The sequence below is a fragment of the Rhyacophila brunnea genome, unplaced genomic scaffold (assembly GCF_057557595.1).
Source record: "Rhyacophila brunnea isolate RB1 unplaced genomic scaffold, BYU_Rbru_1.0 scaffold_7, whole genome shotgun sequence".
In the NCBI taxonomy this organism is placed as follows: Eukaryota; Metazoa; Arthropoda; class Insecta; order Trichoptera; family Rhyacophilidae; genus Rhyacophila; species Rhyacophila brunnea.
In genome coordinates, this window is record NW_028233339.1 from 28,873,996 (window position 1) to 28,897,681 (window position 23,686).

Here is a 23,686-nt window from a genome sequence, read left to right on the forward strand (position 1 = left end):
AATTTCGCAATGTAAGAAGATTTGGAGAACTTGCCCGAAAAACGTAAAAAAATCCCTTGACTTTAGTTTAAAATGATATTTCTTGATTTATTCGGTAAGCATTTTTGGTCGGAAGAGGTTCCTACATTAAAAGGGATCTCGGAGTTTCTCAAATTCTTCGTTATTTTTTTTTCTGAGAAACAAAAAACCCATACATTTTCAACAGAATATGACAACACGTACTATATTTTTCCTCCAAATACTATAATTTTTGAGGCTCTGTACTATAATTCCACTTTGAAAAGATGGCAACACTGAATATGTGGCAGCACCGCGCACAACTAAAATAGGTAGATGTGTGTACGTGCTTACTTTGAAGAAATCTCGATTGTTTCAATCTTCATTTCTATTTTGTGTCGTTTGAGACAATTCTATTTACGAACTATTTATGTCATCTGTGTTACTGTGATTGCTAACCTGTTCCGTGTTCGCTCTTGTGATACAAAGTCTATATTTGAGGAGAGATTATCATATTATCTCCAAAATATTGAATGTTTTGAAAGCAATCGCAAAAGAAAACAAATAAAATGGGTGGCGCAGTCAGTGACGGTCGCGATAATAACGACTTGATAGACAATTTGGTTGATTGTCGATACATCAAGACTGATCTCGTTGAAAAAGTCTTCAGAGCTGTCGATAGAGCTGATTATATATTACCGAATCATAGGAAGAGTGCATATAAAGATCATGCCTGGCGTTATGAAAAACTACATCTGTCAGCTCCGTGTGTTTACAGGTTACCTACTTTTATTAAAAAGAGTAAACATACCAATTAATCAGACAGAATTACCCACTACCTCCATAAATACTCTACTCTTCCTCCATCTACCATATAGATAAAATAAACATCCATCTCTCTGCAGACCTGCTCGCTTTCTTATTATTGCTTATCATGTACTAGAACTAGGCTCTTTGTTGACTTATGGATAACATATTGACACTCCACACACTGCTATATTTGGTTGGGCTGTATATTTTTCCAGCCAGAAGAGCGTTCTTACGGCTTCTTCATTCGTGCGTAATAAAAATCTTATCTATCAAAAACTATGTTACCTAGGTACCTAATGGTACGTTTACATTTGACACTAATATCGTCATATTTATGTATGACACCATATTCACTTAAGTGTAAACAGTAAGTATATTTGTATCTGCCACTTATTTTGCGTGTGTCGACTCTCACCTACCACTTATTCAATCTACTTATATACGCAAATGTAAACACCGCGTATTCGACAAGTTCGAACTTGGAGCGATATATCACCGAAGTTGGACCACCGTCTACTTTTATGTCAAGTACCTGACACAATATTCGTAGTTTGACAGGTACCTAGTGAATTGCATATGTATATTTCTAAAACAACGGACAATCAATAATCATAGGTACACCATGAATGTATGCCCAACGTTTACGTTAATAAATGTACTGTGTAGCGATCTGTCAAAAATCATAGACAATGAGAAATAAATCGGATGTGCCGTGTTCTATGGATTTTGTTCGAAAATAAAATATCGCTTGTTCTCGGCACATACGATTAATTCTGATGCACTCTGTGAAGAGAAAATGCGCTTCAAATGGTATTACCTAATTCATTTTGGCCCACACCTGCACTCGTATTAGGTACGATAATATTATATTGAATATGCAATGACGATCAAGTGCTAGATATCGCAATGTTACTGTTAATCGTTCTTCTACGCATTTCTGAATTGTGTGTCTTGTTTTTTGGCAAAAGGTCCAATCTTGCAAACTAAAGTTCACAAATTGAGTTGGATCTTCGATTTTAAACTCTGACATTAAACGGAAGGCACCTAGTTCTTCTCGTCGCTGAATCCATTCCCGCACCCATCTAGACCATTTTTTCCTCCTTTTTGTTGCCAAAAGACTTAAAATAATAACACTCGCTGCTTTCTTTTTTAACATTCCCATATTGACAACTGACATAACGTTTTTGAGAAGTATACAAAATAAGTGTCCGAATAAATTACAATATCATATGTAAACACCGCATATATTTATTCCAATGTTGCCATTGAATAAAGTGTCGAGACTTTATTTCAACGAGAAGTATACCAGAATTTTATGTCAGATCCATGCAGGTGTAAACAGTAAATGAAATTTTATGTCCGACACATAAAATAAGTATAACGGTATAAGTGTCAGATGTAAACGTACCATTTATACAACAAGTAGTATTGATAGGTAGGTACATATGTTACACCGAATGTGCGAAATTGACTATTACATGAAATGGGCAAAATTTTGGCTAATTCATGTAATAGTCAAGCCTGTTGCCTTATTCATGAATTAGGTAATTTTTCTGCCGAGTACATGAATTCGCCACGGTATGGAATTCTTGAACTGTCAACATGACAGAAGAAAAAGTAAATTTAATACGGATGGTTTTATTAGTTATAATTGGACATAATATAATATTATTATTATTAGGTTAGGTTAGGTTTTGTAATTCTGAATTAAATTATTCAACTGAATGTCCATTTTGAGGTTAGCTATCAAGTGTCAACAAACTATTACAAACATTCAATCGACCATTGCACAATTGATACCCAAGCACGAATCAAATCGCGAAAATACTTTTCAATAAAATTCTTCCGTTATCATATTATAGTTCTAGAATTTTTTTGCGCATAGTAAATGGATATGAACGTCATTCAAATCAATGACATTTGACACATTTGTTTAGTTGCAAAAAACACCACGGAGCGCGATCATCTATTTTGACCATAGATAATATAAATGTACATTTTGACCAATCTATGAGCATTTGATACATTTAGTTTAGTTGCAAAAAATACCACCGTAGCGCTACTATCTAATTTGTCCAAGACATGAAGTAGGCAGAAAAATTACTGCCGATTTCACGCACTCCAGATATTTTGTCTTATTCATGAATAAGGCAACGGGCTTGCATTTTTCATGATTTAGGCAAAATTTTGCCCATTTCATGTAATATTCAATTTCGCACATTCGGCGTAACACATACATATATTGACGAACAAAATATTTTTAAACACAATCTAACCACGGATAACTAGTGTACTAAAATATGGCTTTATTCTGAATTACAAACTACAGCGTTTACACTAATAGGTATCCTTTTATGTTCTCACTTTTATATTTTATATAATCGATGACACGCTGAATACTAGGATGAAAAAATGTAAGGCATAATGACAGATCTTTTCTATCTACAGATTGTTCAGACTTGGCTCCAAAAGATACCCCAAATCTTTTCAAAAGTTTAATAGTACTACACAATAATTAACAATCAACCAATAAGACATAATGTTATATTCTATCGACATAATACTATGTTTGTGCATTTACAATTATAAGCCTTTTCACAATACTATGTCTAAAAGAGAAAATGGAATATCCACCTACTTATGCATTATTATTGATATTACATTGATACGTATAAATGCGGGACATAAAAAGTAGACATGTATACGTAATAATTTGATTTGAATTATTTATTCGAATTAACGAAATAGACAACCGCTGGATCTGAAGCATGCCTAGAGCCATCAAAAAAGTATGGATACTTTGTGGTATCGATATTTTCTTTCGATGGCGACACTGTTTTTTTTTAGAAATAAATCCCTCGAGGACGGGGATCATTTGATACCGATACTTACAAGTATTAATATTTTTTGACTGATAACAGTATCAAGTGTTAATACTTTTTCTTATGATATGATAGCCGCACACCCCCCTACCCAACCATTTCGATTCTATGAATATTCAGTCATAGCCTTCAGACACGTATCTCAGTATCACACCTGACTGAAAACTCATTGTATACAACTGTGATAGACAACAGTTGAATGTAGGCGCTTTCCTCTCTTTTTCACTTCATATCACTACCACACCGCTGCTATCCGGCCACTTTACCTAATCATTATATTGTTGCAACTTTTGGATATCTCCCGAGCGACCGACATTTCCGATTGCCCGCCAATGCACGCCAAGATAAAATCGGCTGTGAAAAGGTTCAAGAACAAAAGGCACCGGGGGAGAGAGCATACATCCTGAATTCCTCAAGTACAGCTTGAGAGCAATCCTGCACCCTGTATTTCATCTGATGACAAAGGTGTGGGAAGAAGAGCGCTGTCCAAGGGGCTGGGTGAACGGTGAAATCATCGCACTTCACAAAAAAAGTGACCCTCTTAGCTGCGACAATTACCGAGGCATTATGCTATTGCTGTGTTCCGGGAAAGAATTTGGCAAACATTCTCTATATGAAAATAAGGGACCCGATAATGCACATCCTCATTAAAAACCAGGCCGGGTTTCTACCTGGACGTACGTGTGCTGACCAAATCCACAACCTTCGATGTCTTCTCCGTGAACAGCTTTCAGCAATCCACACCGCCCCTCCCTCTGGAGAATACTGGGTGCATACGAGATCCCCCCTCCAAGATCATTGCCATAATCAAATGCCTACATGAGAATGGCGAATGCTGTGTCAGAATTGATGACACTGCCACGGAATGGTTCGGGGTCACAACAAGAGTCAGACATGGTTGTGTCCTTACTCCGTTTCTCTTCATCCTCTTTCACTTCATACTACGGAAGTCAATACCACCTGGCCGAGGCATATCTGTTACCCCCACCGTGAAGCTATGCGACCTGGAATACGCTGATGACGCTGTCCTATTTGACAACTCAATCAACGGCATTCAAGAGACAATCGACAGGTTGCATGACAACTCGTCTCGTGTTGGTTTGAAAATTAACACGAATAAAACATATGTTTTATGCAATAGCACCTGTCCTGATCCAGATTTCCCTTTGATTAGCAAGGGGCAAAACATCGAGAGTGTCAACAGCTTCAAATACCTGGGGGTGTTACACATCACGGGAGATGGTATTTTGCAGAGAGAGCTCGCTATCCGAATGGGAATGGCCGGAGCAACATTCAATTCAATGCGGAGTGTCTGGGACTCACGATTGTACTCAGTCAAAACCAAAGCACCTGAAGCACCATTAGTATTAAGGCCATGCATTAGTTGAGGCACGGTCTAAAATGATCGTTGCTAGGCGATGCGCGGATTGCGGGTGGCGGGTGAAAATGACGCCTGTCAAACGAAATATTATTTGTCATATAAATCCAACATACGTCCATTTTATGTTCTGTTTATTATTCTATTAGTAACAATAATAATATATTCATTGACATGTTTTCTTTTTAAAGTAAATGGGTAACGTTTTTAGTCATCTTTACACGATTTTAGAATTAATTGACCCATCGCCATCACGCAGCAAAGTGACGTGTTCCTGGGTCAACATTCTCTCACTGAATGGCAGCGAGTCCAAAATTTCGTCGCGCGTACAGTTGAAAATTATTTGGCGTTTCACTGATGCGTCACCTTAACAGTGTTAATATGAAATTATCTATAACATCCATATTTTTTTCAGTGATGTAATGGAAGGGTTAGAACTAAAAGCAGGACTGAGCTTCTTAAACTTGGGCTCGGGCACTGGCTACCTCAGCACACTGGCGGGACTGATTCTCGGCACCCGTGGCATTAATCACGGAATTGAAGTCCATTCGAGCAATGTGGACTATGCCAACTTGAAGTTGCAGCAATTTATTCTCAACTCTCTCGCCGTAGACGAGTTTGATTTTTGTGTACCGCACTTTTTTGTTGGTAAGAAATTTGTTTACAAATAGGCAGTTATCTAAATATAAGTTTGAAGGACATAACAAATGTCTGAAAGCAGTAACAAACATAATTGGATATGAACAATTTTATTGGGAGTTATTATGAATTCTATTACAGGTAGTGGGAATAATTCTTAAGACTTAACTTATTTAAGCCTGAAATGCGCACGGGTTTTCTGCGCAGTTTCAATTTTTAAAACATTATTTTGAAGTTGATAACAAATGAGCACACCAATTGGAAATACCTTTGCTGTCATTTGCATTTTATAAGTATATTGTGGTGTTTCCTTAAAATAATTGGACCATTTTGTAGAGGATGAAAAAGATTGGAAGATTTTAGAAGACATCCTGGCCATTTGGATGACTTCATTAATAATTATTAATAATTGTGGATATAATACTTATACATTGGTTATATTATAATATACCTTGGTAGTGGTGAAAAAATGATATGGGCTTAGGTGCCAAATTGACCCTGAAAATTTACTAGTTATTTAGATATTTTTTCGTACATCCTTTGATGAGCTTTCCACTTGGTAATGAAATAATATCCATTTGAGCTTTTGACAGATTAAATACATTTTCTTAATTTTGTTTCCGTCAGGATTTTACCTTCAGGGTCATGGCTTTTTTTGTTTGCATTAAACTTTTGTCGCCGTGTGACGTGTTTATTGGTTAGTTTTGGATATAGGTATAGACACTGGTATTTTTATTGCAAAAAAATTGCAAGGTGATACTTTTTATTGCACGTATACATTTACCGTAATTAGCCCAAATATACTACGGTGTTGTTAACCTAAAATATTTTTCTGTTAAAAACGTTCACATTATATTGGGAATAAAGATAAAATACTGATAACATTATCATAATATGATTATTGATCAGGTAGGTAACTTTTAGATTTAGATTATCTTCTAATTTGACAATTTTTTACTATGTTTATTTATTATTATTAGGTATTTCTCAAATTGTTTAATATTTGTAGTGGAATAAATTGCACAAATATTATCCAATACTTACTTTTTTAATATTGATATAAAACAAACTCTACTAAAAATATGATCTATGTCTACTTTTGATCACTTCATCTCCCACTCCACTTAAATATTTTAATTTTGGTTTTAACATTGAGTGGTTTTGGGCATGCTTTAGGTTGAAAGCGTGTTACGCACCGCTTGTACTCTACACTTGTACGTCAAATAGTTTTCAATTTATCACGGTAAGCATTTTTTTATAATGCTTATATTGATAGAAAGATTTCTCGTTTTCAAAATTATAGTATTTTTGGCTTATTTGGCGTAAAAATATAATATTATACATATATACTATGAAAATTAATTACTAATAGTATGTGCTATAAACGTGTTAGATTTTGTTTTTAATCATAAAATTTGTTACCAAAACAAGATTGATTATTAGATTTATGTGCACCTACAACAAGAACTCACATACCCTTTAAATATAATTCCTTCAACAACACTTCAATATGTAGTTACATACAATGAAGTTCTAGAAATCTGTTTTTGAGCCGATAAGCTATTTCTCACTGTTCATATTGTATGGTTTTATATAAAACTGGATATAGTTCTTTTTTATAAAGGAATTCTACCAAGTAATTGCCAACACAACATGAAGGCCACATGCAGACACAAACCGCCTGTGGCGGTGACATGCTGCAAACTACATTTCTCATACTAATTATATGGACACAACATATTCACACGTGCGGCATCATAGATGTGTGACGGTAGTTAGATCTGAAACTCGCTGCTTCCTCTGCCCACTGATCTCACCATACACGTACCCATGGGTTACGCTCAGCAACCCTTTGCAGTCTATATATACCGGTAATCACAAAAGTACCCGACCTGACGTATAGATAGCAGTTGTTTGAAAATAATGACCATGATAGAAAGTACCAACCTTATTAAGTCTAAGTTTGAAGTTTGACGACGCTACGTTGTTCAGTAATTATCTGTCAGCCATCAACAGTGAATGCTCCCAGTGAATTTGTAAACATGGAAAAAATTGGTCATAGTTATGTGATACAATACTTTCATTTGAAAGGCTTCAGTCCAACCAATATCAAAGCGGCGCTAGATTCTACTCTGGGGGTGTCTGCTCATTTGTTTACAACAGTAACATATTGGGTGGCTGAGTTTAAACGAGGCTGTACGAGCTGCCAAGACGAACATCGCAGTGGTCGACCAAATAAGGTGACCACGCCAGAAATGGTGACGAAAATCCACAAAATGGTATTGGATGAACGTCGACTGATATTGCGTGAGCTAGCAGACATGATAGGCATTATAAAAAGTGCTGTACATCACACATTGACTGAAAATTTGGACATGAGAAGGCTGTGCGCAAGGTGGGTGCCGCGATTACTCACAATGGAACAAAAACAGCATCATTAGGATATTTCAATCGAATGTTTGGCGAAGTTTCACAGCAATAAAGCAGAGTTTTTGCGTCTATTCATAACCAAGGATGAAACATGGGTCCATCACTTCACACCTGAGATGAAAGAACAGTAAAAAAATCGACTGAAAGGGGAGAATCGGCTCCAAAGAAGGCGAAGACAGTTCCATCTGCAGGCAAGGTCATGGCGTCAGTTTTTTGGGATGTGTGTGAGGTTATTTTCATTGATTATCTTCAGAAAGGAAACTTGTTGCAGCGTTTGACTGATGAAATCAAGAAAAAATAACCGCATTTTGCGAAAAAGAAAGTTTCGTTTCATCAGGACATTTCATTAGTTCACACATCCGTTATCGCGATGGCCAAAATCAATGAATTAAAGTTTGAATTGCTTCCTCACGCACCCTATTCACCAGATTTAACCCCCTCGGATTATTTTCTGTTTCCAAACTTGAAAAAATGGGTCGGTGGTAAAAGATTTGCCAACAATGCAGAGGTGGAGTCTGCGGTTGATGGCTATTTTGAGGAGTTTGACGATTCTCACTATAAAGAGAGTATCAAAGCTATTGAACATTGCTGGGAAAAGTGTACCGACCTAAAAGGAGACTACGTAGAGAAAAAAAAATATTTCTTCTCAAATTTTTTGTGTTTACTTTGTTAGGTCGGGTATTTCTGGGACTACCCTCGTATGTGTCTGTGCTAGGTCGAATACACACACTTACACATTTAGGTCAATAATGAAGATAGTTACAATTTAATAAGTCTTTAATTTGATTGAATTAATTAATATTTACGATAACAAATTATGTAAAAAATTATGTATCCGCTATAATACAATATCATTTCAGATTCAAAGAATATAAATGTTAATGTTGCTATCCAAAGTAGGTACAGTGTATAATAATGACATAATTATAATATTGTGATTAGTACTCACCTCCAAGATGTGTGTACAAGTGATCTATATTTATTCATTGTGGTAGTCAAGCACTTACACGTCATAATATAAGTACCTAAAAGAAAATTTTGATTGTCTTCATAGTAATACAAAATCTCTACAAGCACCACTAGGTAAAAATTATTGTAACTGTACAATAACAACATTGCAGTTTTCTCTGCCTTGTTAATTTATAAATAGTAAATGAATATTATGTTGATTTGTTGCAAACTCGTAATATTAGTTTGCTAATTGGTCTGGTTTTATAATCTGAAATCTTACCAGATTATGCGTACTCATTGACTAGTGGTGGAAGCATTTAAGTGATTTTATCTTTTTAGGAAATGGCCTTTGCTTTCCGCCAACAATTCGGCAATACGATCGAGTCTATTGTGGTGCGGGATGTGGAGAGGGTTATGAAGACTATCTTAAAAACTTAATTAAGGTACTTATTCATTTAAACACATGTCTTGATGGAAGTTTAAATCCCGGGATTGGAGGAAACAAATGAAACTGTGCCCAAAAAATTCTTTTTCACTTCACCCACATAATATAAAACTATGTTAGCAAAAGATTGTAGTGAGATCGAGTAGTTGAGAAGTGTTAAATTAAAAAATCATTATTAATAACTATATATTATTTTTTTCTATTTTCAAGCTTATCTCTATGATAAAAAGCAACAGTGAAATTGTGATATTTTACACAATGAGAAAAGAATTTTATTTATTAGAACAGCCAGCCCGCTTACAAAATCTTAGTACATAATTGCCGTTATTGTATTTTATTTATTTATTGTATTTAGTAATTATTCTCCTTATTATTCAAGTTGTACTTCTTGGGTTGACGAAAATATACTATTCCTGTCAACCAAAGTAATTTTTCGTCAACTTCACACTATTTATTCACCGACTCTGAAACATATACTTAAGTATAGTTTCTTAGTAATAATTTTGTTTTGAATAATGTCGAACTTTCCAACGATTGCTTGGTTAATTTTGCTCCAATGAAATATAATTAGATATTACACCGTCTTCTACCTGTTGTTCCTGTTATAGATCGGCGGTTATCTCGTCATACCATTGGAAGGTAAGCTCTTGCAAATCAAGAGATTGTCGGATACGGAATGGGCGACAAAAAAAATACAATCGGTCTCGTATTCCATGCTTCAATTACCGAGCAGTCTAGAAGAAAAGCAAATTGTTCCCGTCCGTAAGTATCCTGAAATTTTACTAATTTATTGTTTTCTAACCACAAACAAAATTTTATCTTGATCATTAAAACAATAATTCTTCACATTGCATATAAATATAACAAAAAATGTTGTTTCAAAACTGCACCAAAATTTGAAAGAGCAAAATTATTAGCAGAACGACTGAAATGCATCTAATAAAATCTCTTAGTGTATGAATTGAGTGGACAGCGTTCAGCGGAGCGTGAACGGCGTGCGCATCTCAAATGTATAACTGTGTATGAAATGTTAGTAGACAATGTCTTTAGTTCAACTCGTTCGTAGACAGTTATACGTTTGAGTTGCGCACGCCGCTCACGCCCCGCCGAACGCTGTCCACTCAGGCCGTACACTTATCTTCTCAATGTGTATATACATATAGTATACGTATATGCCTTAGCAAGGAAAAAGCAAAGGCTAGACACTTTTGAAATGTGACACTTGAAGTTTCGTAGATGGCCAATTAAACCGACGAACTCCAGATTCAAGACATGACTCTCCTCGGCTTGTCTTCACTGGACTATCTAATATTTTCCTCTTTGGAGATGACAATCTGGAAAAACTCGTTGCATTTGGTCATCTTAATGATCATGGAGGACGATGAAAAGCTCCCTCCGGATGGATGGACCAAACTATTAACAGTATGCTTTTGTATCTTTTGCAGCTGACATTGCCCCTGCACCTCTTCAAATCCTTTGTCGAACATTAATTCGTAATGTGCTGCGTGACGCGGTGCTAGATGAAAATCCTAATTTACGTCGGATGCCTTTGAAGCCGAAGAAATTAAAGTACCGGCGAAAAATAGGCGAGACTAGAAGAATTTGTATCCCGATCAATGAAGGAGGACTCTTTGGTAATTATATTAGCCATGGCCTTGCAGTCACAAGTCCTATAGAGTGTGCCATCACACTTATGGCAGTTCAATGGTTAAGCAGAGACAAATTATTAATTTTTGTGTTGAAATTAATATCATTTATAATAATACTGTTTATAACGGGAATGGGACAATTCAGAGCCGCCGACTGAGCGCCGCACAGATGAATAGAGTGCTTAAATGACCTATGTTATGATATGATACAGCAAGTAGACGAGAAAGTCTAACGCAAAATATGCATTTATTTTTGTGTTTGAAAAATGTCCTGGGATTTGCTGAAAAATAGTCGGCAACTCTTAATGCATAATATGCAGTATCAATATGATCACTGATGCCTGGTTTCTGGCATTACTATTGCAATAATACTAATAAGAAATAATATTATCCCAGAAGCTTATGGAAGTTCAGAGTTCTAAAAACACTAATAACTTCGTGCTCTGTAATTATGGCTACGATTATATTACCTACTCCCACCAATAATTTATTATGCCCGTCTGACAGATAATCTTGCGACAACGATACGATTGTCTCGATTCAGTTACCCCGTCGGAAAGCCAGATGGCGATGGCACCATCAATTAACCAATGTTCGGATGCGATGGTGGCATCAATAAAATCGGCTCATTCAGAGGCTGAATCTATTTATTGATCCGTGTTTATTTGCGCATTACTTTTATTTTAGATTTTAACGAGCTTCACAACTTGGATAATGAGACGGGATCACGTGAGATGAACGCACTTTTGAATTTAGTGCTACGCATGGGCGATAACAGAGATGGAAGAGAAATGGAAGGTCTCTCCGATAACTCCAATGACACCTTTACAGATGAGCATACCGACTCACATCTCAGCGAAAACAGTCAATCGTCAGAATTCGCAAATTTACGCGTTTACGATTCGATCTCCATTTCGTCCGATGACGCCCAATTAGCGATGCCTTTGAATTCAAACAATCCTACCGTAGCAGAAGCCCCTTCGGAAGTTCAATCTGCCGTGGAAAGTAATCCCGTAGATGTTGCTACTACCAGTAGCAATAATGTGAATACCAATAGTACTGAAAACTCCACAACCGCCGGTAAAAATGCAAACTGTAGGAAAAAGCTTGACAGCGGTATCGTGGAAGACGAGGCCACTGGTACTTTTGCTGAATATAATAGCCTGTCTCCTGACACATCCGTCTCTGACCGTATGAACACCAATTCTAGCGAAGAATATATGGGTGACAGTGAACTGAAACAGTCTTCTGAGAGGCCAGGTGTGTATACAAATTTTATATTGCATGTAAAACGTATCTCTGAAGCCATGCCCCACTGTGGGGAAGTCGGTAAGGCAGAGTAGAATCCCCCCTATCTGGAAAAAATGTTTGTCGTTTTTCAAGATCCAGAACAAGGACCCAATGAGTTATGTTAATGGCTGACATCTATTCCTTTTAAAAATTGTCTTAACATAACCCCCATTCCGTGCAGGCTTATATGCTCCGCTTAAGAGCGAAGATGATAATTTACTTGTTACTGATACTGTGGGTCGCGGGCAGATGCGGCTATTATTCACACATTGTATTTTGAAAGTGTGTAAACACAACCTATGTAACAGCCTGTGATATGTGGGACTTGAAAGTATCGCAATAAAATTATCATCATCAAATGAGCCTACAGCCAACATGATGATGAGGTCACAAGAGATGAAAGCGAAAGCAACTATCGACAGCTGGTATCAGTATTCTATCAATACCGCTATCATATCGAAAGTCTTGATATTGAATTTGTCTTTAATGCGTCAAATATATTATCATCATGTTATGTGTTGTCACAGTAAGCTGCCGCTATAGGAAAAAAGTGAGTTATGTAGTTTTTGTTGGTATTTAAACAGACTGATGCTCCCATCCCCATGCACATTTCGAACCTTTAAACGAAATTGTCAGTAAGCAAAGTCTGCCGAAATCGCCAGAACAACAATGAAGTCACCTCACACGTACCACGCTACATCGGCAACCGCATGACTCGATGAACGTTTTTTATTATGGTCTGCATGCCTACACATTTTCGACTCTCGTCAAAATGCGCACTCTTTGTTTTTAATTTTTTTCTCCTTGGATTTTCTATTAAATTATTATCTGGTATTTACGTCTATTATCTACAGTCTGCCAGTTGGGTTCTGTTCAAAATATTATCTATGGAAACTGTTAAAATTAGTTGAAATTACCATGAATGATGAATAATAATTCAAAATACCAATAAATTAGAGTTGGCACTTTCCATGGTTGAATTTATAGAGATAGTGATCATTCAAAATATTCTGCGGAATGATGAAACCATTGACTAAATTTGTCGCCGTACCAGCGTGTGCCAGCTTGTGATGTGATCATAATGTAATCGCAGCATTACTCTAATTATGTACATACATCTTCTTTGCAACTGTACAACAAATTTTAGACACTTGTAACTTGAAATTAAATTAATTATTTCGTAATGTTTTTTGTCAATCAGATACCGGTTCAAAGTCTAGACGAACGAGGCGTTTGAGAAAAAGACATTATTCAGAAGGAGCTACCGGCCGCGAAAATCTCAGTGATTCGTCTCCTGAAAGCGGATCCAGCAACGACGAGTCGAACAAGGTCAAAAGAATGAAGAGAAAGAGCCCTCCCCCTGGCAATCCATACGATATCCAGCGAGAGTTGCTAGCTAAATATCTCGCAGAGAAGGTTCGAAAGCTGCCGCTCCCTCCTCCGTTGAAAGTCTTCGTGAATATGGGCCGACATATTTGATCATCTGACTGCGGTATGCCGGCACATCCTTGATTTGCAATCTCCACTTGTGCTACAGATGGCATATCAGTCCCTATAAAGCCAAATTGTTGTGTGCAACAGTAATTGTACCATTATAAATTATGATTAAAAGCTATTATTGCAATGCTACATATTTATGACAATATTGCATATTTAGACATTAAATAGTAAGGTCATGATTTTGTCTATGACTATTCGACCCATATGTACATCATCGTTGATTCTGCAATAGATACTTGTTTTTGCACCTGCATCTTTTGCAGGTTTTCACTTGCATGCATTTCTAGATAGGCTATATCTGTATTTAAGAATGTAATTTCTTATTACTATCTGCCGCAGGCACATGCTCTTGAAACTCAACAAATAGTTATCACAATGCAAACGTTGGGCGAGTAGCATTTGATTGATTGTGTACAACTGTGAGACCCAGAGCAAAACTCTCTTTGCGAAGCAGCAGAACTGCAAACTGAACAGTCTTATCAGCCCGTTGCTTCGTAGATTACGAGAAGACTTTCGACAGTGCCGAATGCATAAGGGGCCCCTCCCAAAATCGTCACTACAGTTAAATATCTGCATGAGAAGAGCGAATGCTGTGTGAGAAATAATGGCACTCTCACAAAACGATTACAACTGGAGTCAGACATAGTTGTGTTTTTGCTGTTTCTCTCCATCGTTATCTTTGACTTCATATTACAGAACACCTGCCCACATTGAAACTTTGTGAATTTTTTATCTGTCATATATGTTATGTGCTTATAAAGATATAAACCTTGAACAAAATTGCTTATTTTCATTCTTTCAATTGAAAATTATTATTCAATATGATGGTGATAAATTTATAATAAACATATATTTATAGTTAACCATCTTTAGCAATTTTTTACTAAATTTGTCCTCTAAACAATATTGTTTTGTGCAATGCAAATATTGCAGAATCAATGATGAATATCCTAATATTAAACAGACCAAAATCACAATATGTATATAATATCAGCCGTGTTCACTCATTTTATCTCATTGACATTACTCACGAGAAAAGAATCAAAAATATTTGTTTGCATTATTATAATTATTTGTTCTTTTACATATATATACATATGCCTATACCAGTGGTGGCCAAACCGTGGCTCATTGGATGATTACAAGTGGCGCATTGCATCTTTGCACCTACTTATTCTTTTGAAGTAGGCGCTATAACTGAATCCATCTTCATATTTTCAACACCTGAGTGCTCTCAGTTCAAGTCATACAGCCTTCTTACTCATCAGTTCGTCCCATTTTTTTGAGAGTTTACAATTTTATTGTAGGATGTGAACAGTATGTGTGTGTGTGTATGAGAGAGAGTGTGAGTGAGACGCGGTATGACTGTCAGTTCTGAGTGAGCCGTCGTGGCGTGAAGTTTGAAGCAAAGTTTTTGCGAGAGCGAGAGAAAATGAGGATTTTAGTCAATTTCCACACTTGAAAGAGCAGAAAGAATGTGCTGCGGATAATTGCAATTTGACCAAATATATTGAAAAAATCAAGATATTGCAAGGGTCATTTGAAAGTCGTTTTTATGATTTTGCTAAAGACTCTTTCTTCATTCTCGTAATTATAAACCCATTTTCACTTAGTGAACAAAATGTAATGCAGATGCCTAGTAACATACAAATGGAACTTATTGATATAAAAACAAATTCATTATTGAAAATGCAATCTGATGAGCTTTTTCCAGATCAAAATGCTTCTGACATAACTAATTTCTGGCGTTCATTACCCTGTGAACATTTCCCAGAGCTAAGAAAATTTGCAAAAGGTTATATATGTCGCTTTGGATCGATATACAGATGTGAACAAGCATTTTCATCCATGAAATTGATTAAAAGCGAAACAAGGTCGCGAATAACTGATTCAAATTTGAAGAATTCTCTGCTGCTCTCAGTAACAAATTTAACACCAAACATTGAAAGACTAGCGAAATCCAAACGCTCAAAAGCTCTCAGTGCTCCATCCCGCTCAGAGCTCTCTCTCTCCAACAACTACTGTGCTTCAGAGTTATACTCACCAATCGAGACTCTCCGGCAGCTGTAGCACCATCAGTGGGGTCCACGACAGCGATCACCCTCTCGTCCAAGAGATCATTTCTGACTATTGTAGATTGGTGCTCCAATAAACGTGTGTTTTTTGAACTGGCAAAATTAATTAATTTAATTGCGTGATTGAGTTATTCCTTTTCCTCCCCTAAGCGAAGCAGATCGTACCCCTATCCCTATTTTCCAACCCCAACTGTGAACGTAAGAAGGTAGAAAAGGTGCTCGAGTTGTATGGCGCATCTGAACTCGTCTGAAAAAAATTGGCGCATGGTATGCAAAAGGTTGGCCATCCCTGGCCTATACAAACAATTATTACTACATAACATTAAGTTTGCTAGTATCATAATTTGGCTTTATATTGATATCTCATTATATAATCATCCTGCCAAGTTTCGAAAGTGTCATGAATGTAAAATAACATGGGGCGGGGTAGTGTATTTAACTGTGTAATTTCGAGAAGATCATCCAAGAAATGGTGTTACAAAAACATTTTTAAATCTAGCTCTTTCTTTTCGGTATTGCATTAAGCTTCTTCACCTGGTTCTATTTTTATGTCACTGCTAATGTTTCATATAAATTATTATGAATCAATGCTTTTAAAATTGAGGAATAAAACTCTATAATAGTCATTTTAAATGTACATATATAAATTTATCAGTTATCTATGTAATAGGCCTAATCGATCAATTCATCTTTAGGGCGCAGACACCCTTAGCGGAATTGCGGACATTATATTTCATTTCTGTCATTTGCTACCTACCTAGTCATACTATACCTGAAAAGGTTATAATATTGTTTCAAAAAAGAATTTGTATTGGATTCATTTTTTATATACATATAAACTTCGAAATTGTAAATAGCACAAAATGACAGAAACCCAACAGTAATTTCGCAGTTCGCAGCTAGTGTGGCCAAACTCTTCAACTCAACGATCTAAAAGAAAACAATTACTCTTAACTTATAATATATTGATAAAAATCATGAATTGATTAAACAATATTGCATTAAACAAATTATTATTTTATAACAAATTATAAATTTAACAAATTATAGATTAAACAAATATTGCATTGGTTGTCTTTGTTCAGATTACGGTGAGTCCTCAAAGATATCACGCACAATCATGGACAAATCAAGAAAGATTCCTTTATGCTTTCCAGATGAATATTTTTATGGAGACATTATCCCATGACTTTGATCATTAAATTTATTTATCAGTGGTGAAAATGTAATGCAAAAAGATTTTTATATTATTTTTAAATGATTTATTCATAATGTATACCTATTTTCTTTTTGTTTTAAGTTTTGAATGTTATATTTTTTCTTTTAATTCTTGCACTGCTCTCGATTTGGACTGTAGCAATCGATTATACAACGAATTTTTATTGAAAATTTGTTTACATAAATGATTTTTTTGTTTAGCTGCAATGTCATAACATACAGTCGAACTTGGTTATTACGAGGAAGATGAAGAATTTACTCGTTATAAGCGTTCTCGTAACTTCACAAACCTTGGATTTTTTACATGCAATTTCAACCATATGCGTGGATACTTTTTCAATCTTGTCGGTGAAAACACCAATTAGGTAGGTACTTAAGACACTTAACTAGTGTCATAAACGTAATGCAATCCCAGCGGCATCCAGTCCGGTTGGATTTTATTGCTTAGGGTCGAAATTTAAACGATCGACACATTAACAGTTTTAAGAAAATTTTTGACGATATTTTAGCTCGGTATACCTGATAAGTAAGTAGCTCGTTATAAAAGTGAATAAATGCATGGAGAAAACCATAAACTAAAATGTCAACGAATGTTTCCTCATTACATCCGAGATCTCGCTATATCCGTGATCGTAATAACCGAGTTCGACTGTATTATAATCAGTCTCTCACATTGTACATGTTCAATACATAAATTGGGATACATTAAGACTACTATAGCCGTTAGATGTTTTTGTTAGAGAGAATCTGTTTTCCAAATCTCAAAACTGGTTACAAAACATTTTGTCGTATTTTGTGCGCTTACACAAACCAAAATTGTTTGACAAATACTAGCTGCAACATGTCATTTACGGATCGCTAGTCTTTTACCATATGCGTGTGAAAAGCCTTAATTTTTAATTGTACCTCACAATTTAGATTAATTTTAAATCTGCGGTTTGACGTGGTCGGCTGTCAATATTCATGTGTAATGTCATGTGAAAGTGGATCAAGCCTTCATGCCAATCTTTAATTGTTTGATACCATTTTGGTGTGGCTTGGTCAGAGTTTCACTAATTCAAACTGGTAATGTACACTGTGGATATGCCGAATGTCGGTTGAAATCCACAATGGTTCCGTGAACAAATCTAATGAATGACTCATGCAATGTCTACAATGAATAATTATATTTTTTGGCATTAATGTCCTCTGGATATATTATATTTGGTAATTGTAGGTTGGCAATGCAGCTGACAATATTTTTATTTTAAAATAATTTATATTGTATAGTATAATGTGTAATAATATATTATTCTTAAAATTGTAATATATTTGATTCTAGGAGTTATTTTTCACACTATTGTACCATGCTGTCTTGTTTATTTTATACTTAATTTGTATGCCATATTGTTATACTCATGCATTGTGTCATTTCAATTTTTTATAACAATGTATCCCTGCACAGGATGGATATTTTACGTATTTTATTTCATAATATTGTAATGTAAATAAATACACATCGTAATATCATGTCATCCGTTAATGTCTGATTTAAAACAGTAGAGACAAAATAAACGATATTAAGATTCTTTATTTTTTGATAATCAGACAATAACTGTGTCACTTATTACCGAAATTATTCACAGTTAGTTAGTATGGCAATTTCGTAAATATTATGTACTTGGCTCGAAATGCAATTTATTGAAAATAAAAATCTGTTATTTTATAATGTGTTTTATTATATTCTTCTTTCCACGTAAATCTACTCAGTTAGGACATAATATTATGACCACAATTAAATACTTCTTATTCTTTATCAGCACCTTAACCTTCTTCCACACCCACGCAATACTTGTATCCTGCAATTCCACTGACTACATCCTATAAATCAGTGATTCCTAACCAGGTGCTACGTGAATTTCCAAAAGCTTGCAATAAAAAAACAGCTTGAATTCAACCTGTGACAATAAAATAAAAACAAGGGTGCATGTCACCAGTCACCTGTTAGTTTGACCATGTCACAGTAAGTTAGATACCCGTTAAGCCGCGTTGACACGGTCCAAGTACGATCCAAGTGGACTTGGATAGGAATAATTAGTATGAAGATGTCGCATCCAAGTGACAGCTTCATACTATTTATTCCTATCCAAGTGACAGCTTGATACACCCCTGTTACAGGCGGGCTTCTCCCGGTGTAAAATAATCATTTAGTAGTCATAAGTCGAAACGTAACCCTAACCTCTAGAAACGGCTTCATAAAACATCTAATCTGATTCCTTGCTCAACTACGTAATTTTTCTTATTCATAAGTAAAGGCCTTCATCCGGTGTGTGAAAATCACATATTGGGCGGAGGTGTAATTAAGATAAATTAAATTTAATTTAAAAAGTATAAATGATGATGGATGAAAGAGATAATTTTAAGATTAAATATAAGTACTTATTCAAATATAATAAATTTTGCCGCGCTTGCCGGCAACGTTCAAATTTCCACGCGCCTGCGCCGGGGTGGTCCTCGTGATTCGTCAAATCAAAAACATCACGCGATAAAATTTGGCCAATCACGAGAGTCCTTTTTGCTGGACGGCGTGGGTACGCGAAATTTGAAAAAGAGAAAAGAGTTAGTGAGCGTCTCTTTTCCAACATGTACGGACCTGCGAAACTTATTGTTAAAACAAAATATGTAAACGTGTAAAAAAAATGTAAAATATAAGAGAATACCAAGTTACGCACGAGACAGACGTGGTTTCATTTAATTTCTCCTCAATTTAAAATATCTTTTTTTGTGAATCCGGGGTTCGATGGACACCTGAGCTAGCCGCTGAAACCCCGGATATCTCAAGCTCCATACTATTTATTCCTATCCAAGTTAACTTGGATGAGTAGGACGCGGTCCAAGTAGCTTGGATAGGAATAATTAGTATGAAGATGTCACATACGAGTGCACTTGGATAGGAATAAATAGTATGAAGCTGTCACTTGGATGAGACATCTTCATACTAATTATTCCTATCCAAGTCTACTTGGACCGTGTCAACGCGGCTTAAAGTAAGACATTAACGTCGCCTTTATTGAAGTTGGGAGATTCACCCATTATGCTCTGTGGGTAAGGTTGCTATGTTCTTATCCATATGTTCTAGTTTCTGATATAAGAGATGTCGTTTTACACTAGTGGTTTCCATACTTAATAAGCACGTGAGCTATATTTGAATTGTCTGGAATGTTTCTACAAGGGGTATTCATTTTGAAAAGAGTTTGCGACCACTGTCTTGCATCAAGTATTAATACTTAATGCCCTTATCGTTCTGTTCCTTGATACATTCCAAGATTCACTACTATATATAAGACTCGATACTAAATGATTATTTACTCTTCTTGAATTTTCAAACATAATTCCTATTATGCAATTGACATAAATAGCATGAATTGATTTATTATTCCATCTGCACTTAATGAAATTAGAATAATTTCAGAAACTAGAGACCGATTTGTATAAGCTGGCGTACACGTCATCGCGGTTCTTTTATGAGCTAGTGGAACTAAATTACTAAATTCCCCCCGCTTCAGCATCTTAACACTGCATTACGTCCGCCCCCCGCCAACTCCATCGTCAATGCGACGCGATGACGTGTACGCCAGCTTATAGAAATCGGAGTTTAGTGACACATTTAAATACCGTTTTATTGAGGCTGTAACCATTATGTGGAATGGAGGGATAAAATATCGTTTCAGCCAGGGTTTCCAAAGACTTACTGACTAAGGATACGTGAGTTAAAACCTTTTCACCACTGTCGGCACAGCTGGTGTGCCTTCATTAGTTGGCAGTTCGATATAATTAGCATGTTATTTAAATGTTGTAATTAAATGGTCCGCAGTGAAAGGGTTAAAGACAACACTGACTTATATATTATTATAATAAGAAACACTCACATAATTCATATCAACCACTGTTTTTATACTTACGTAATGGCAAACCAGAGAGATTAAAAAAAAAAACCAAAACAAATATGCTAGGCATTTTTCTTCTGAGATATGGCCTTTCTTTACCAAATAATATGTGATATGATTATAGTATTCTCGTAAACAAACATCTCGTAATTCGCTTTGCTGTAATGTGACTTCTATAAATGTAAAACTTGTAGAGATGACAATGACAACAGTACAATGCCGGGTAAAGCTTCAAGCGGAAATATCCGAGCCATTTATATCAGTAATGGCCTCAGGCAAGGTGACGTTCTGGCATGGCTTCTGCGCTAGAAAAGGCGATACGGGATGCAAAGATTGATGCCAGCGGCACGATATTTACTAAGCCTGTACAGCTGCTGGCGTATGCCGATGATATCGACATCATTGCCATATCAGAATTGGCGCTGAAAAAGGCATTCACAGCACTAGAAGCCTCTGCCAAAAGAATGGGTTTACAAATAAACGAGGCAAAAACTAAATACATGCCTGTCTTTGTCACACCACGAGAAATCGCACCAAAGTTAGATATTGGTGCATACAAGTTTGATACGGTCGACAGTTTCATATACCTTGGATCTCTTGTAGCTCGACATAATGATATTACAGAAGAAATCAACAAGAGAATCATGTCTGCGAATAAATGCTACTTTGGTCTGTTAAGACATTTTAAGTCCCGCTTACTATCTCGCCGAACTAAAAGCACTCTTTACAAGACACTTGTAAAGCCAGTGCTCACCTACGGATCGGAAACCTGGACATTAACTCTGCGAAATGAACGAGCCCTGAAAATCTTTGAAAGAAAAATTCTCCGCCGTATATATGGACCGATCAGGGATGGCACCAATTGGAGGAGAAGATATAATGCTGAGCTCTACGGGCTGTACGAAGATTGCAGCGCAGTTCAATCAATTAAGATTGGGAGACTGCAATGGCTAGGTCATGTGCACCGTATGAATGACAATGAATCGGCAAAGAGAGTGATGTCCAGCAATCCAATAGGACGTAGAAGAAGAGGGAGGCCAAAGATTCGCTGGTTAGATGGAGCTGCCAGTGACTGCCGTATTCTGGGGGTACCAAATTGGAAAGCGGCCATACTGGATAGGGACAGGTGGAGGGAGCTGTTGGAGGAGGCCAGGACCCACACCGGGTTGTCGCGCCCCTGATGATGATGATGATGATGTAATGTGACTTCTATAAATGTACCGCATTGTAAGTATAATAGTTTTGACAGATAACTGATAAGAGTGGGAAAGACGCCGAGTGAATATAACATGCTTTGTCTTTATCAATTGCGACTGCATGGAAGCGCACAGTTTTTGCATTATCAACAAAAATCAAAATTTTAAGAAATGTACAAAATAGCGAATTGTACGAAAGTAGAAAGGGAAGAGATGCTCGAGTCGGCTCAACCAGCTGTTGGGCCCATCGGGCTGTCCAACCTGGTTATCAGAAAGGCTAATTTTGCGGCGTCTTATTGCGAACGTGAAGAACTCCTCACATGTGTCCATATTGTTTTAGCTTTATTTTTGTAATATATTTACATTTATTTTTGTTGGCCCACCGTGCTCCTATCTCCCATGGGCAGAAAGTCTCTGTAAACTCTGTCAAAGCACAATTGAGTGCGTGGCGATCTTAGTCTTGGGTATCTTGGGAAATATTCTCAGGCATAAAAACCTGCTGATGCTTCACATCAAACGTAGGGCCGAGACTGAGTGTGGTGTGGGGCGGATTAGTTTGGAGGGGTCTATGTTTGTATAAACCTCAACATACGTCTGAAAGATAGACCTAGAGGCCACTGGATTGATGGGATAGTTAAGTTCATTGGAAGTATGTGTTAACACAGGACTGAAAGGAGTGGAATCAGTTTCAAAAGGCCTTCATCTTGCATAGGATTGATCCAGGTTGATATTATCGAATACATAAGGCGTGTTGAAACTTCTCATATTCTCAATCCTAGCCATAATATCGACTGCATTACAGGCTCTTAGTAGAAATGCCAACCATCCCAATTTGCCCAAGATTGTTTCATCCTGGAAAAGAAATGGTTTTGTGGAGTATTTACAAATTATACGATTTTTAAATGATGTCATCATCCAGACAAAATTTGCCAGTTATAAATTTAACGTACCATAATAATTATTATAACCAGTAAAGTTTGTTAATCTGAGCAGGACAAAAAAGAGAGTGGGAAGGGCACCTTGGCAAAACAAGGTAATAAATACAACAGGCGTAATCTTAACAAATACCCCGTTTACACATACATGGATTTACTGCTGACAGTGCGTATTATCGCGGCCTTAACAATAAATTGCACGTATAAACATGTATTATCCTGCAAGTTACAAGATTGCATCCATGATTCATAAAAGTTCGGAAGCTTCTGAATTTTCATGCGACAGTTGGGATTCGTTTGATATCTGAGCCTGCGCAGTAGAACGATGGTGGCGAACCTGCCGAAAAAAAACAAACCACACCATG

The 23,686-nt window shown here is 36.4% G+C and overlaps 1 protein-coding gene across 1 annotated transcript; it reads left to right on the plus strand.

Moving 5' to 3' along the window:
- The first annotated feature begins 316 nt into the window (after positions 1–316).
- On the plus strand, positions 317–16,966 carry LOC147064697 (protein-L-isoaspartate O-methyltransferase domain-containing protein 2-like). Its single transcript, XM_085957662.1, has 7 exons — positions 317–775; positions 5,483–5,715; positions 9,427–9,530; positions 10,141–10,294; positions 10,978–11,166; positions 11,869–12,441; positions 13,673–16,966. The coding sequence occupies exons 1-7, from the start codon at positions 567–569 to the stop codon at positions 13,948–13,950; spliced, it is 1,740 nt and encodes a 579-aa protein (XP_085813788.1). The 5' UTR covers positions 317–566; the 3' UTR covers positions 13,951–16,966.
- The last annotated feature ends 6,720 nt before the right edge of the window (positions 16,967–23,686 follow it).

Bases quoted from the DNA above. Each gene is read 5' to 3' on its own strand.
- LOC147064697 (XM_085957662.1), top strand. From the start codon at position 567: ATGGGTGGCGCAGTCAGTGACGGTCGCGATAATAACGACTTGATAGAC. The intron at 10,295-10,977 runs GTAAGTATCCTG...TATCTTTTGCAG, and splicing joins AAAGCAAATTGTTCCCGTCC to CTGACATTGCCCCTGCACCT. The intron at 12,442-13,672 runs GTGTGTATACAA...TTTGTCAATCAG, and splicing joins ACAGTCTTCTGAGAGGCCAG to ATACCGGTTCAAAGTCTAGA.